Genomic DNA, 15424 nt, shown 5'->3' on the forward strand with positions numbered 1-15424 from the left:
TTTTGAGCACAGACTCACCAGCTTGAGCGCTGGGTCATTGGCTTGAGCGTGGGATCACAGACATGACCCCAAGGTCGCTGGCTTGAAGCCCAAGGTTGCTGGCTTGAGCAAGAGGTCATTTGCTCTGCTGCAGCCCCCCCCCCCCCCATCAAGGCACATATAAGAAAGCAATCAGGCCCTGGCCGGTTGGCTCAGCGGTAGAGCGTCGGCCTGGCGTGCGGGGGACCCGGGTTCGATTCCCGGCCAGGGCACATAGGGGAAGCGCCCATTTGCTTCTCCACCCCCCCTCCTTCCTCTCTGTCTCTCTTTTCCCCTCCCGCAGCGGAGGCTCCATTGGAGCAAAGATGGCCCGGGCGCTGGGGATGGCTCCTTGGCCTCTGCCCCAGGCGCTAGAGTGGCTCTGGTCGTGGCAGAGCGACGCCCCAGAGGGGCAGAGCATCGCCTCCTGGTGGGCAGAGCGTCGCCCACGTGCCGGGTGGATCGCATGCGGGAATCTATCTGACTGTCTCTCCCCGTTTCCAGCTTCAGAAAAATACAAAAAAAAAAGAAAAAGAAAAAGAAAAAGAAAGCAATCAATGAACAACTAAGGAGACTAAGGAGCCACAACGATGAATTGATGCTTCTTATCTCTCTCCCTTCCTGTCTGTCTCTATCTGTCCCTCTCTCTGTCTCTCTCAGTCTCTGTCACAAAAAAACAAAAACATAATTGAATGGTTTCTGGTATAAAAAATTAGGTAATATATTCATGGAGATATGAGCTCAAGTTTATACAAAATTTAAAGCTATAAAAGCAGCTTGCCATAATCCCATACAGGGGGTCCTCGGATTATGACAGTGTCAACATACGATGTTTTGAGTTTATGACGCTCACTCCCATAAAAACTTTAAAATACAATGTGAGACCGGGCGGTGGCGCAGTGGATAGAGAGTCGGACTGGGATGCAGAAGACCCAGGTTTGAGACCCTGAGGTCGCCAGCTTGAGCGCGGGCTCATCTGGTTTGAGCAAAAAGCCCACCAGCTTGAACCCAAGGTTGCTGGCTCCAGCAAGGGGTTACTCGGTCTGCTGAAGGCCACGGTCAAGGCACATATGAGAAAGCAATCAATGAACAACTAAGGTGTCACAATGTGCAGCAAAAAACTAATGATTGATGCTTCTCATCTCTCTCCGTTCCTGTCTGTCTGTCCCTGTCTATCCCTCTCTCTGACTCACTCTCTGTCTCTGTAAAAAAAAAAAAAAAAAAAAAAAAAAAAAATTTAAAATACAATGTGAGTGTTTTGGTTTATGCTGTTAGCATCATACTTATGGACTACATTGGTGAACTAGTTTGGTTGTGCATGGCGGAAAAATACAAAGTATGCTTTTTCTGTGGCTTAGTTGTGTTTTTAATGATTATGATTTTACAACTGTGTTAGGACAGATAAGTGACTTAGGCTAGGGTATGTTTTGACTTACACCAAAATTCAGGTTACATCAGTGTCATAGGAACGAAACTGTGTCATAACCCAAGGATCCCTTGTACTAATATAGCTAATAGAACATACCTACTCTACTATAATACTTAACTTTAACTTGCCAGAATTTTACTACATTTTTAAGAGGTGAAAGGGATCACAGAGAAAATTTAATACAACGTTTTCATTTTATAGATTTAAAAATGGAGGCTTAGAGAGGTAAAATGATTTGCCAAAGGTTACAAAGCCCATGAAAAGAAACTAACTGACATTACACAACCAAGAACATTCATAAGGGGGTGGGGGGAGATATATTCGGTGGGACACTTGAATCTATGTAAACACAAATTAAAATCATAAAAAAAAAAGAACATTCAAACTTTTAAAAAATGCCTTTAGAAAAGAATATGACATTGAACAGGCATTAAGATGTTGGAGAGCTAAGAAAAATGTTTATATGATACAAGAGAGAACTGGAGATAGGAAAAAAGAAAAAAACAAAAGATCTTTATATAGAGCTAACAAACTATTTAAATGTTTAACTACCCCTCTAGATTACCTGTAACTGATTCTTTATTTTCTGTGTTTAAATATTCTAGTTTCTGAAAGGACACCTCTACAAATTATAAACAAGTAATTTGCAAGTATTTATACAAAGAGATATTATTTTGCATTTCATCTTGAAATCACTTGGCTTCCTTCTTAACTCTTCCAGCAGAACTCTTCTGGACAAAAACTTGCATCCCAGGTCAAAAGTACCATTTAAGCTAGTAAAAGAAACTATCTGAGCTAACATTTCTTACCCATCAAACCTCTTTTTCCCCTCAGGATACCTGTACAAGAGTGTTCACCTTTTTCACCCTCTTTTATAACTCACATCTCAGTTAACAACACCTTATTCAATTCTCTACAAAATACAGGTACATACATTCTTTCACTGAACAAATATTTATCTTACTTTCTTCCTGTCTCAGGCAGTATGCTAAGTGCTTAAGACATGAAGCTGATGAAACATGGTACTGTCCTCACCCTCAGAGAGCTCACAATCTGGAGAGACAGCCAGTCTAGTAAACAAACAATACCACCTGCACAGAGTACCTTATAACCAAGATATATACAAAGTAGGGGAATGGCCTATGGAAAAAGTAACACAAGGCTGCCTAAAAGTAACTGAAGGCTTCAAAAAGGACTTAAGAGTCAAGGCAGCTATTTTCAACCTTTTTCATCATGACACACATAAACTAATTACTAAAATTCTGTGGCACACACACCAAAATAAATTGTATTTTTTGCTGATCTGACAAAAAAGTAGGTACAATTTTGATTCATTCACACCTGACAGTTATTGTTGTGTTGGCTGTTGTCATTTTTATATTTGACAATCTAAGGGAAAAGACATCAGTGCCCCTGACTACATAGTCAGGTACTACGTTTTAAAAATTCTTGCGACATACCAGTTGAAAGTTGCTGATTTAAGGTAACACATCAAGGCTTAATAGGAAGGGAGAAATATATTCTAGGCAAAAAGGAAAACTGTAAGGAAAACTTAGAGGCAGGGAAAATTATAATGCGTGCTCATATTACAGAGCATAAACTGCAAAGACTTTCTCATAAATGATTAGATCTTTTAAGGGATTATATCATAAGGGTCCTAGTATATTATTCTTTTTTTTTTTAATTATTTTTATTTATTTATTCATTTTAGAGGAGAGAGAGAGAGAGAGAAGGGGGGAGGAGCAGGAAGCTTCAACTCCCATATGTGCCTTGACCAGGCAAGCCCAGGGTTTTGAACCGGCAACCTCAGCATTCCAGGTCGACGCTTTTATCCACTGCGCCACCACAGGTCAGCCAGCTAGTATATTATTCAAAACACTTTCATTCAACAACTATTTGCCAAGCCCCTACTATGCGCTAAACACTGACAAGTACACAGGATACAGATCTTTGTAGACACACTGCTGTCTATACACATGGTTGCCACCTGAATTGTAAAGTATATAGCCTGTGTGGCCGCAGCAGCCCTAAAAGAACACTGTAAACTGCCAGCCCTGGCTATGTAGCTCAGTTGGTTAGAGCGCTGTCCAGATATGCCAAGGTTGCAAGTTTCACCACTAGTCAGAGCACAAACAAGAATCAATCAATGAATGCATAAATAAGTGGAAAACAAATCATTATTTCTCTCTTCTCCATCCCTACCCCACCAAAATCAATTAAAAAAAAAAAACAGAACACTGAAAAAAAAAAACCCCAAAAAACAAAAACAGAACACTGTAAACTAGCAGAGTCTAGACTGCAGGCTCCTTAATTATTATAAAAAGCCCACAAATCCACATTCATACCAAGTATGCTCTGTTTTCAGTACATAATAGACACAATTAGAATTGAGAGTAATATCATTTTTAAATAATACTGAATTTAAAAAGCTCACATTAGCCCTGGCTGGTTGGCTCTGTGGTAGAGCGTTGGCCCTGCATGTGGAAGTCCCAGGTTCGATTCCCCGCCAGGGCACACAGGAGAAGTGCCTATCTGCTTCTCTACCCTTCCTCCTCTCCTTTCTCTCTATCTCTCTCATCCCCTCTCACAGCCAAGGCTCCACTGGAGCAAAGCTGCCCAAGCACTGAGGATGGCTCCATGGCCTCAGCCTCAAGAACTACAATGGCTCCGGTTGCAATGGAGCAACGCCCCAGATGGGCAGAGCATCGCACTCTAGTGAGCCTACTGGGTGGATCCCAGTCAGGCGCATGTGGGAGTGTCTCTCTGCCTCCCCATTTCTCACTTCAGAAAAATACAAAATAAAACCCCCCAAAAAACCAACTCACATTAATACGTGACAGCTATTTTTTTTACTATGCCTGTTACTTTTTCTAAGTAAACATGTAACATCTTAAGTTGTGTTCCTATGTGACAATTTTGTAAAAATGTTCTCTGAATTAAATTTTTGTGTGTGTGTGACAGAGTCAGAGAGAGGGACAGACAGGGACAGACAGGAAGGGAGAGAGATGAGAAAGATGAGAAGCATCAATTTTTCATTGTGACTCCTTAGTTGTTCATTGATTGCTTTCTTATATGTGCCTTATGGGGGGGCACTACAGCAGAGGGAGTGACCTTTTGCTCAATCTAGCAACCTTGGGTTTCAAGCCAGCGACCTTTGGGCTCAAGCCAGTGACCATGGGGTCATATCTATGATCTGACACTCAAGCCAGCAACCCCACGCTCAAATCAGATGAGCCTGCGCTCAAGCGCGGACATCAGGGTTTCAAACTTGGTCCTCTGCATTCCAGTCCGACATTCTATCCACTGTGCCACTGCCTGGTCAAGCTAAAAAAAATTTTTTTAACGATTTCATTTATTGATTTTAGAGAGAGGAGAGAGAGAGAAAGGAGGGAGGGAGTAGGAAGCATCAACTCATGGTTGCTTCTCACATGTGCCTTGACCAGACAAGCCCAGGGTTTCAAACCGGCCACCTCAGCACTCCAGGTCGACACTTTATCCACTGTGTCATCATAGGTCATGCACAAATTTATTATGAACTCTTATTTCATAATATAAATTCTAACAAAATTACAAATAAAATAAAATAATACTGAATTCCTAACCAGCCTTTTGCTTTTTCTCCCAAATTAATGCATTCTGCAAGTATATTCCTGTCATATATCTCCCAAACTTTCAGTGTTAAAAAGGTATCTAAATGTTAAAGACAGAATGCCATCAACATCTGATATTCTGCTTCAAATGCTTTATAGAAGGCAATTTGGTGCCTGACCAGTTGGTGACACAGTAGATACAGCATTGGCCTGGGATGCTGAGGACCCAGGTTCAAAACCTTGAGGTTGCCAGCTTGAACATGGGCTTACCATCTTGAGCGCAGGCTCAGCAACTTGAGCATTGGGTCACTGGCTTAAGCATAGGATCACAGACCTGATCCCATGGTCAGTGGCTACAGCCCAAAGGTCAATTGAGCCCAAGGTCACTGGCTTAAGCAAGGGGTCACTGGCTCAGTTGGACCCTCTGGGTCAAGGCACATGTGATGAGGCAATCAATGAAAAATGAAGGTACCACAACTATGAGTTGATACTTCTCATCTCCTTCCCTTCCTGTATGTCTGGTCCTGCCTGCCTTGTCTGTCTGTCTGTCTCTCTTACTAAAAAAAGAAAAAGAAAGGCAATTTGGCAATACAGATCAGGATCAAGAGCCATAAAATTGTACATACCCTTCGATCTATTTTCTTTCAATAAATAGGAATTACTTTTATAATATAAAAAAATGATACAAATATTTTAAATGCATGAATTCAGTTTAGTTTCCTACAACTGCATCAAAGTCCAGCCCTGGCCAGTTTTCCCAGTGGACAGAGCATCAGTCCAGCGTATGGACAGCCTGCATTTGATTCCAGGTCAGGGCATACATGAGAAGCAACCATCTATTTCTTTTCCCCTCCTCTCCCCCTACTCTCTTTTCCTCTCTCACAGCCATTGGCTCAACTGGTTAGAGCATCAGGCACTGAGGATAACTCAGCAGATTCAAGCGTGGGCCCGAAACGGAGACTGTGGGGTGGATCCCGGTCAGGGTGCATATGGGAGTCTTTCTATCTCCCTCCTCTCACTTGAAAGAAAGGTAAGAAAGGTAAGGGAGGGAAGAAGGGAGGAAGGGAAGAAGGAAGGGAGGAACGGAAGGGAAGGGAAGGGAAGGGAAGGGAAGGGAAGGGAAGGGAAGGGAAGGGAAGGGAAGGGAAGGGAAGGGAAGGGGAGAGAGAGAGAGAGAGAGAGAGAGAGAGAAAGAAGAGAAGAGAAGAGAAGAGAAGAGAAGAGAAGAGAAGAGAAGAGAAGAGAAAAGAAAGAAAGAGAAAGGCTGAAGGAAATTTCATTTATCAGCTATATGACCTTAGGAAAGTTATTTGATTTCTCAAAACCTCAGTATTTTTCTTTTTTTTTTTTGTATTTTTCTGAAGTTGGAAACGGGGAGGCAGTCAGACAGACTCCCGCATGCGCCCGACCGGGATCCACCCGGCATGCCCACCAGGGGGTGATGCTCTGCCCATCTAGGGCATTGCTCTGTTGCAACCAGAGCCATTCTAGTGCCTGAGGCAGAGGCCATAGAGCCATCCTCAGCGCCCGGGCCAACTTTGCTCCAATGGAGCCTCTGCTGAGGGAGGGGAAGAGAGAGACAGAGAGGAAGGAGAGGGGGAGGGGTAGAGAAGCAGATGGGCGCCTCTCCTGTGTGCCCTGGCCAGGAATCGAACCCGGGACTCCTGCACACCAGGCCGACACTCTACCACTGAGCCAACTGGCCAGGGCCAAGGCCTCAGTATTCTTTTTTTTTTTTTTAATTATTAATTTATTTATTCATTTTACAGAGGAGAGGGAGAGACAGAGAGAGAGAGAAAGAGAGGAGAGACAGAGAGAGAGAAGAGTGGGAGGAGCTGGAAGCATCAACTCCCACATGTGCCTTGACCAGGCAAGCCCAGGGTTTTGAACCGGTGACCTCAGCATTTCCAGGTTGACGCTTTATCCACTGCACCACCACAGGTCAGGCGGCCTCAGTATTCTTATGTGTGCAATGAGAAAATATCATCCACCTTATGGCACTGTGAAGATTAATTAGTACATCATCTGATACATTTTGTGCTCACTAAATGAAAGCTATTGTATGAGATCATGCTCTTCTAAATAAATGTTCCAGTATTCAAGAATTTTGTTTTAACATTATTTTTTATTTTAATTGCTATTAGCATTAAAAATGTCTTTTATTCCATTGTAAATAATGACTATTTCTGCCACTTATTGGTTAAATGTGTTTTTAAGGGCTACCTTTAGAACCTATGAAAAAAGTAGTATTTTAGCCAGCATTTCTTTTTGTGTGTGTGTGTGTGTGTGTATTTTTCTGAAGTCGGAAACGGTGAGGCAGTCAGACAGACTCCCGCATGCACCCGACCAGGATCCACCCGGCATTCCCACCAGGGGGTGATGCTCTGCCCATCTGGGGCATCGCTCTGTTGCGACCAGAGCCATTCTAGCACCTGAGGCAGAGGCCACAAAGCCATCCTCAGCGCCTGGGCCAACTTTGCTCCAATGGAGCCTCGGCTGCGGGAGGGGAAGAGAGAGACAGAGAGGAAGGAGAGGGGGAGGGGTGGAGAAGCAGATGGGTGCTTCTCCTGTGTGCCCTGGCCGGGAATCGAACCTGGGACTCCTGCATGCCAGGCTGACGCTCTACCACTGAGCCAACCGGCCAGGACTAGCCAGCATTTCTTAATGGCTCACATCATTAAATTCAATACTGATGCCTATATCAATTTGTATATTTTTAACTACTTAAAATAATTACTAAAATTTTTGTCCTTTAAAAACAGAACAGTTTGAGAGTACTCAAAATTTTATCTGTACATAAGTGAATGAATGAAAAGTAGGAGACTGGCTCATGATATTGTAGCCACTTAATTGTTATAACTTCATCTGAACACTGAATATCACAGTAGCTTAAAATATTATTATTTGGTGACAGAGACAGAGAGACAGAGAAAGAGACATAGGTACAGACAGACAGGAAGAGAGATGAGAAGCATCAATTCTTTGCTGTGGCACCTTAGTTGTTCATTGATTGCTTTCTCATATGTGCCTTGACCAGGAGGGCTACAGAGGACCAACTGATCCCTTGCTCAAGACAGTGACCTTGGGCTCAAGCTGGTGAGCTGTGCTCAAACCAGATGAGCTCGCGCTCAAGCCGGCAACCTCAGGGTTTCGAACCTGGGTCCTCTGCGTCCCAGTCCAATGCTCTATCCACTGCGCCACTGCCTGGTTAGGCTTAAAATTATTTTTATTCTTGCTTGACCGGTGGTGGCATAGTGGATAAAGCATCAACCTGGGACACTGAGGACCCGGGTTTGATACCCTAAGGTTGCTGGCTTGAGCACAGTTGAGCAAGGAATCATTGAAATGATCCCATGGTCACTAACTTGAACCCAGAGGTCACTTGCTTGAGCAAGGGGTCACTGGCTAGGCTTGAGCCCCCAGGTCAAGGCACATATGAGAAGCAATCAATAAACAAAGTGATGCAACTACAAGTTGATACTTCTCCTCTCTTTCCCTTTCTGTGTGTGTGTGTGTCTCATTCTCTCAAAAAATTTTTTTATTCTTTTTTTTTCTTCTTTTCCAAGTGAGAGGAAGGGAGACAGAGAGACAGACTCCCACATGTACTCCACTGGGTTGCCCAGCAACCCCCACCTGGGGCCATGCTGGTAACCAAGCTATTTTTAGCACTTGAGGTAGAGGTGCCACAGAGTCATCCTCAGCACTTGGGGATGTCATCCTCAACACCTCTTGAAGCAATTGAGCCATGGCTGTGGAAGAGAAAGAGAGAGAGAAGAAGAGAGAGGGGGGAGGGGTGGAGAAGCAGGTGGATGCTTCTCTTGTGTGCCCTAACCAGGAACCGAATCCAGGACATCCACAAACCGGGCCAATGCTCTACCACTGAGCCAACTGGCCAGGCCTTGTTTTTATTCTTATAATAAACTGTTGGTTAAAGATAAGAAACAGCTTGACCAGGCAGTGGTGCAGTGGATAGAGCATAGGACTGGGATGTGGAGGACCCAGGTTCAAGACCCCGAGGTCGCCAGCTTGAGCGCAGGCTCATCTGGTTTGAGCAAAAAGCTCACCCAAGGTCGCTGGCTCAAGCAAGGGGTTACTCGGTCTGCTGAAGGCCCGTGGTCAAAGCACATATGAGAAAGCAATCAATAAATCAAGGTGTCGCAACGAAAAACTGATGACTGATGCTTCTCATCTCGATCCATTCCTGTCTGTCTGTCCCTATCTGTCCCTCTCTCTGACTCTCCCTCTGTCCCCATAATAAAAAAATTAAATAAATAAAAAAATAAAAAGACAAGAAACATAAGCTACACTGATGATGAAATGAGTAAATGAATGCATTTATCTGATCAGGATTCTTACATAGTACTACATCCAGATAGCTCGGTATTTTTTAAGCATTAAGAAAAAAAGAAATGTGGTGATAGTTATATCCAATTAGGATTTTCATTTATGAAAATAAACTATCCGTACTTCCAATGTTTTATCTGTGGAGATCAGCTTTCAAATAGCAGCCTAGAACCATTCCTTTCGTTTGTCATTGGAAATAAAACAGAACAATAATAAAAACCTGTTGATTTTTTATCTATTCTGATGCCATAAAAATAATTAATTTCAATCTACATTGTAATATATATTCATTTTAAAATGACAAATAATGATTTATCTCATGTTAAGGTGTCATTTATTAAAGATGAAAAAAAATTTGTTTAATGTATTTTGTTCAATGTATTATTAAAAAAATTATATATGTAATTTGAAGTAAAATAAAAATGGGCCCTGGCCCAGTGGCTCAGTGGCTCAAACACTGTCCTGGCACCAAAGTGGTGGGTTTTACTCCTGGTCAGGACACACATGAGAAGCAATCAATGAGTGCATAACTAAATGGAACAACTAAGTGGAACGAGTTCATGCTCTCTCACTCTCTCCCTTCCCCTTTCTTTTTCTTTCTCCTTCTTCTTTCTCCTCCTCCTCCTTCTCCTCCTCCTCCCCCTCCTCGTCCTCCTCCTTCTTCTTCTCTCCCTCTCTCAAACCAATAGGAAAATAAAAAATAAAATAAAATAGCCCTAGTCTAGTAGCTCAGTTGGTTAAAGCATTGTTCTGACATGCCAAGGTTGTGCGTTTGATCCTGGTCAGGGTACATACAGGACTCAACCAATGAATGCATAAGTAAGTGGAACAACAAATCAATGTTTCTCTCTCTTTCCCTCTCCCTCCCCCACTCTGTTTCTCTCCCCCATCCTCTCTCACTGAAATCAATAAATAAAAATTTTAAATAGTTATTTTACTTAAATTCACTCCTTTCTCATATCAAACAAAAATATTTTTAAAATTAAGTAAGGTTGGGAAGTGCTGATTCTCTACATGATATAATACATGACTCTTGGGAGACGTACTATTTGTAAATAAAGGACTCTGGTATAGTAAATTTACTTTGTTTTAATAGTCTCGTAAATCCCTAAAGGCAATACATATGAAAACTAAGGCCTAGTGCGCAAAATTGCAACGCTATTATTGATTCTATATTTCTTATACAATTCCATAGTAATGTCTCTGGAAAATTCACAAACAGTGGTGTGCCAGATCTTCATATTTCATTTCCCTATATTCTCCTTTCTCCAGTTTAATTCACCACCACCACCACCACAAGGCTAAGGAGAAAGTTCACATACCTATTTTTCACCTAGACTAGTACAATAGCTCTTCCTACCCCAAACCACGTTTCATATTGATTTATAGTGATCATCCTCCAAGTCTCTTAATTATGACATTCCTTCACACAAAAGAACTCCTTTCAAGATACTCAGGGTCTTTACAATGAGCCCCAAACTCCTGAGCTTATGATTAAATGCCTCCATGATCTGACTATAGGCTCACCTACTCATCTCTTACTGCACCCTCAATGCAAGAGTCACACATTTCCCAGATTATATCATGCCTGCTTCTGTCTCAGCTTCGACACTCAAGCTGGTCCTGACCAAGCCTCCCTCTTTCTAATTATGCCAAAAGTCATTCTGAGCACTTATGTACCAGGCACTATGTAGGTGTTAAAGATTCAATGATGAACCAAACAAACATGGTCTCTACATTCATAGAGCTAGTACTTGTTTCATTGGGTTGACTATGAGGTTTAAACAGGACCTATACAGTCATATTCAATAAATATTAGCTATTAGTGTTGCTGCCTAACCGTACTATCGAAAATATTTGCCACATACACCACTTTATATCTTACCCTGATGTTTTTTGTTTTTTTTTTAAGTTGTTATGAGTTTATTTGAGCCAAACTGACAACATATGCTGGGAAGCAAGATCTCAAATTTTCCCTGATTTATTTTTTCGTAGCATTTATAATTTACTTCTCATTACTTATTTCTGTATTTATTGTCTACCTCCTCCCTCCACAGGGACCATGTCTTTTTTCTTTTTACTTACTGTAACCCCAATGCCTAGAACATCCCTGGCCCTTACTTAGCAGCTGGTCAAAAACCACCTCTAGATCAATGATTTTTATAGTCTTGGGTTGTACACAGATCAATAAATATAAAATTATAATTGATATATATTCTATGAAAGAAGATTATATAATAGAGAACTATGTTTTCTTTTTTGAGGTGTGGGTAGGGCATAAGGGATTTCTTTTAATTCCTTTAGCTCGGGGTCGGGAACCTATGGCTCACAAGCCAGATGTGGCTCTTTTGATGGCATCTGGCTCGCAGATGAATTTTTAATAAAAAAAAATGTTAAAAATATAAAACATTCTCATGTATTACAATCCTTCATTTCCTACCTCATGTTCATGGTTGTTGGTGGCTGGAGCCAATCACAGCTGTCCTCTGGGACAACACCAAATTTTTATTGGCTACTGCGTAACGTACACGGGTCATTGTATGGCTCTCACGGAATTACATTTTAAAATATGTGGTGTTCGGCCTGACCTGTGGTGGCGCAGTGGATAAAGCGTCGACCTGGAAATGCTGAGGTTGCTGGTTCGAAACCCTGGGCTTGCCTGGTCAAGACACATATGGGAGTTGATGCTTCCAGCTCCTCCCCCCCTTCTCTCTCTCTGTCTCTCCCTCTCCTCTCTAAAATGAATAAATAAAAAAATTAAAAAAAAAATGTGGTGTTCATGGTTCTCTCAGCCAAAAAGGTTCCTGACCCCTGCTTTAGCTGAAACTTCTAGAATATGCAGAGTTAAACTGGCAATAGAGAATATTACCACAGATCATTCACATGTGTTATTTCTTCTATCTGGTTTTCCACAAAACAACTCCTGTAATTTATTAATTTTTTTAAAGATTTTTCAAAGACTTTATTCATTTTAGAGAGGAGAAAGAGAGAAAGAGAAAAAGCAAAGGAGGGAGGAGCAGGAAGCATCAACTTCCATATGTGCCTTGACCAGGCAAGCCCAGGGTTTTGAACAGGTGACCTCAGTAATCCAGGTCAACGCTTAATCCACTGTGCCACCACAGGTCAGGCACACTCCTGTAATTTAATCCTTCAGTTTTCTTCCTCTAGGAAACCATCCCTGACTATTACATACCCTGATCCCACAACTTTTCATTTCTTAGCACTCTTTACATTTAAATTACTCTTTTCACTTGGCTATATTGTCCACACATATATAATATTAATACAAAAAGACAGGAACCATATCTGTTTTATTATTTGTAATATCCCAATGACAACACAGTCAGCAGCACCCAAAAAAAAATTGTTAGATGAATAAAAAGGACTATATTTTAAATTAGAAGTTTTCAAAGTGTGGTTCAGAGACCATGAACATAAGTATGACATAGGTTACTTATTAGAAGTGCAAACTCTCAAATCCTACTCCAGAAGTGGCAGCATGCAATCTCTCCAGTTGATTCTGATTTATGGTAAAGTCTGCGAACCCATCTTAGACATCTCAACTAGTCATATACTGCATAATGACATTTCCGTCAAATGGTGGTGTATCAAATAGTTTACCTAGATGTGTAGTAGGCTATACTGCTCGGTTTGTATAAGTGTACTCTATGGTGTTCGAGCAATGACAAAATAACCTAACAATGCATTTCTCAGAACATATTCCCATCATATTTAAGTGGGCAATGGGAATAATTGAAATAACTAAGACACAGTTGCTGCCTAGAAGTTGTTGTGGAGTCAGACACATAAGAATGACAACCCCAAAATGCAGAATCAGTGAGTTAGGGAAAGTTCGATAATTAAATTATTTCATTATAAACCACCTTTCTAAAAAAAAACAGATGGGGTGGGGAAAAGAATTCAACTAAACTCCTAGGAGCTCATGATTACCAGGACTTAGATTTGACTAGAATGTCTTCTCACAGAGAACAAAATATAGATTGCTGTATATGATGGAGAAACATGTTCATTAAATGTATCATAAACCAAGTTTGACCCAACTCAATGAAAAGCCAACTGGTCTCAATTTTTTTCAAAACAAGAAGGAGAAAAACTGCAAATATAAGGATCTCCCAACTAAATTCAGAGAGAGCAAAACAAATTAAGGCATTAGAAGGTATTAGGGAGAACTGTCACAGTCTGACTACCAAGCTGATTTTTCAGTCTTTAGAAGCCCTGGTCTCTGCCTCCAAATAAAAACAAACCATTTGTTCTGAGCAATAGTCAAACCTGTAAATAAATATTTTAAAATTTTCCAAATTTTACCTCCATGTTAAAAGACCCGCAAAATAAAAATACATTCCAAAAACATTTTTAGTTATTTCTGTCAAAAGGCTACAAAGCTCATAAGGTCATAGTATGCATACTGGCCTCACTCCATCACTCCAATACACACTATCATTCAGGTTTTGCAATGACACTAAGGCTTTGAGGCTCTCTCCAATACCTCCAATATCGCCCTTCCCCTCTACAAAAACAAAAGGAAGAAAACCAACGAATTCCCATCCCGACAGCTCCCGGGAAGCAGTCATCCTCAAATAATTGTTCCTGCTTATTAGACCCCTGAAACCTGGAGAAGGAAACGGGGACAGCAGTGAGCCCGGGGGGCGGGGGGGCGGGGGGGCGGACACACGACGGGACGACACAGGAGGCGGATAAAGGGGAGAGGAAATGTGGATGGTAGAGGACGAAGGGGTGAAATGAGAGGGAAAGGAGAGGGCAGTGAAGATGAAATGATGAAAGGCGGTAAGCAGCGAGATCAAAGAGCAGGAACGAAAAATGAGGAAAAGAGGCAAGTATAAAGATAAAGGCAAAATGGTAGAGAAGAAAAGGAAGGGTCGGGTTAAAGGACGAGGAGGGGGCGGCAAAGGGGAGCGCGAAAGAGGCTGTCACTGGGGGAGATTTCAAAAAGGGTGTCACTGGGGAGGAAAGAGAAAAGGGGAAATGTCACCCCAGCAGGTGGCCGGGGAACACCGGGGAAGGAGGAGCGGGCTACCGAGGGGGCGGGAACAGGGGGAGAGGTAAAGGCAGGGCGCAGAGCCGGCACCAGGGCTAGAAAAGGGCAGGCCTGCGGGAGCCAGGGTGGCGGACCGCTGCGGTTCAGGCAGGCCTTGCTCCCTTACCATGACGGTGCCGGCCTGGTCCTCAGGCATGCAGCCTCTGTCCTGGGCTCGGCGGCGGGCTGGGCCAAAGCCCGCCCCCAGGTTGAGCCGGCGCGGGGGCTCCAGGAGGCTTCGGTGAGCGGCGGCTCCGGGCTCGGCCCAGGCCTCGGCCTCTCTCCTTCAGAAGCTAGAAGTGCGGCACCCACACCGCCAGCCTGACCGGGAGCGCAGACTCCGCCCCCGCGAGGCCCCGCCCTCGCGCACGAGCCCAAATTTAGCTCCGCCTTCACTCTCACTGCGCAGACTCATCCAATGGAGTCTGTAACCCGCCCGCTGGCTTCTCCCCTCCTGAGACCCTTAAAAGAGCTACACCCTCTCGTCATAAACTTCCTTTAAAAATAAGAGTTTTAAATATTATGTCATTACAGGAAAGTAGAACACTCATTTAAAATTTTTTTATTGATTGATTTTAGAGAGAGAGGAAGTGGGAAGGGAGGGGGGGAGAGAGAGAAACATGGATTTGTTATTCCACTTATTTATGCATTCATTGGTTGATTCTTATCTGACCTGATTGTGGATCCACTTGCAAGCTTGGCATATACAAACGAAGCTCTAACCAACTTAGCTATCTGGTCAGATAGCACTTCTTTCTGTCACCTATAGACCCCTGTATTTCTGATTCATTGTCATTCATTACTATTGTCATAATTCCTGGTGATTTCAATTCTCTTAAATGATTCTTCCAATGCCCTGGCTTGTCAGCTTCCTCTCTGATCACCCTTGCCTCAGCCTCTCATTTCCTTGCTCATACCTTAGATCTTTTCATTACCTATAATTGTAACCCCTCTAAAGTCACAATTTTAATCATCCAACTTTCCCAC

The 15424-nt window shown here is 42.6% G+C and overlaps 1 protein-coding gene across 1 annotated transcript in view; it reads right to left on the reverse strand.

Moving 5' to 3' along the window:
• Window positions 1–14768, reverse strand: part of ZYG11B (zyg-11 family member B, cell cycle regulator) — a 91026-nt gene extending 76258 nt beyond the window's left edge. The window contains exon 1 of the mRNA XM_066269176.1: window positions 14565–14768. Coding sequence (XP_066125273.1) covers window positions 14565–14594 — 30 coding nt within the window. The 5' untranslated portion in view covers window positions 14595–14768. The remainder of the gene's footprint in view (window positions 1–14564) is intronic.
• Between the last annotated feature and the right edge of the window lie 656 nt (window positions 14769–15424).

The sequence above is a fragment of the Saccopteryx bilineata genome, chromosome 3 (assembly GCF_036850765.1).
Source record: "Saccopteryx bilineata isolate mSacBil1 chromosome 3, mSacBil1_pri_phased_curated, whole genome shotgun sequence".
Taxonomy (NCBI): Eukaryota; Metazoa; Chordata; class Mammalia; order Chiroptera; family Emballonuridae; genus Saccopteryx; species Saccopteryx bilineata.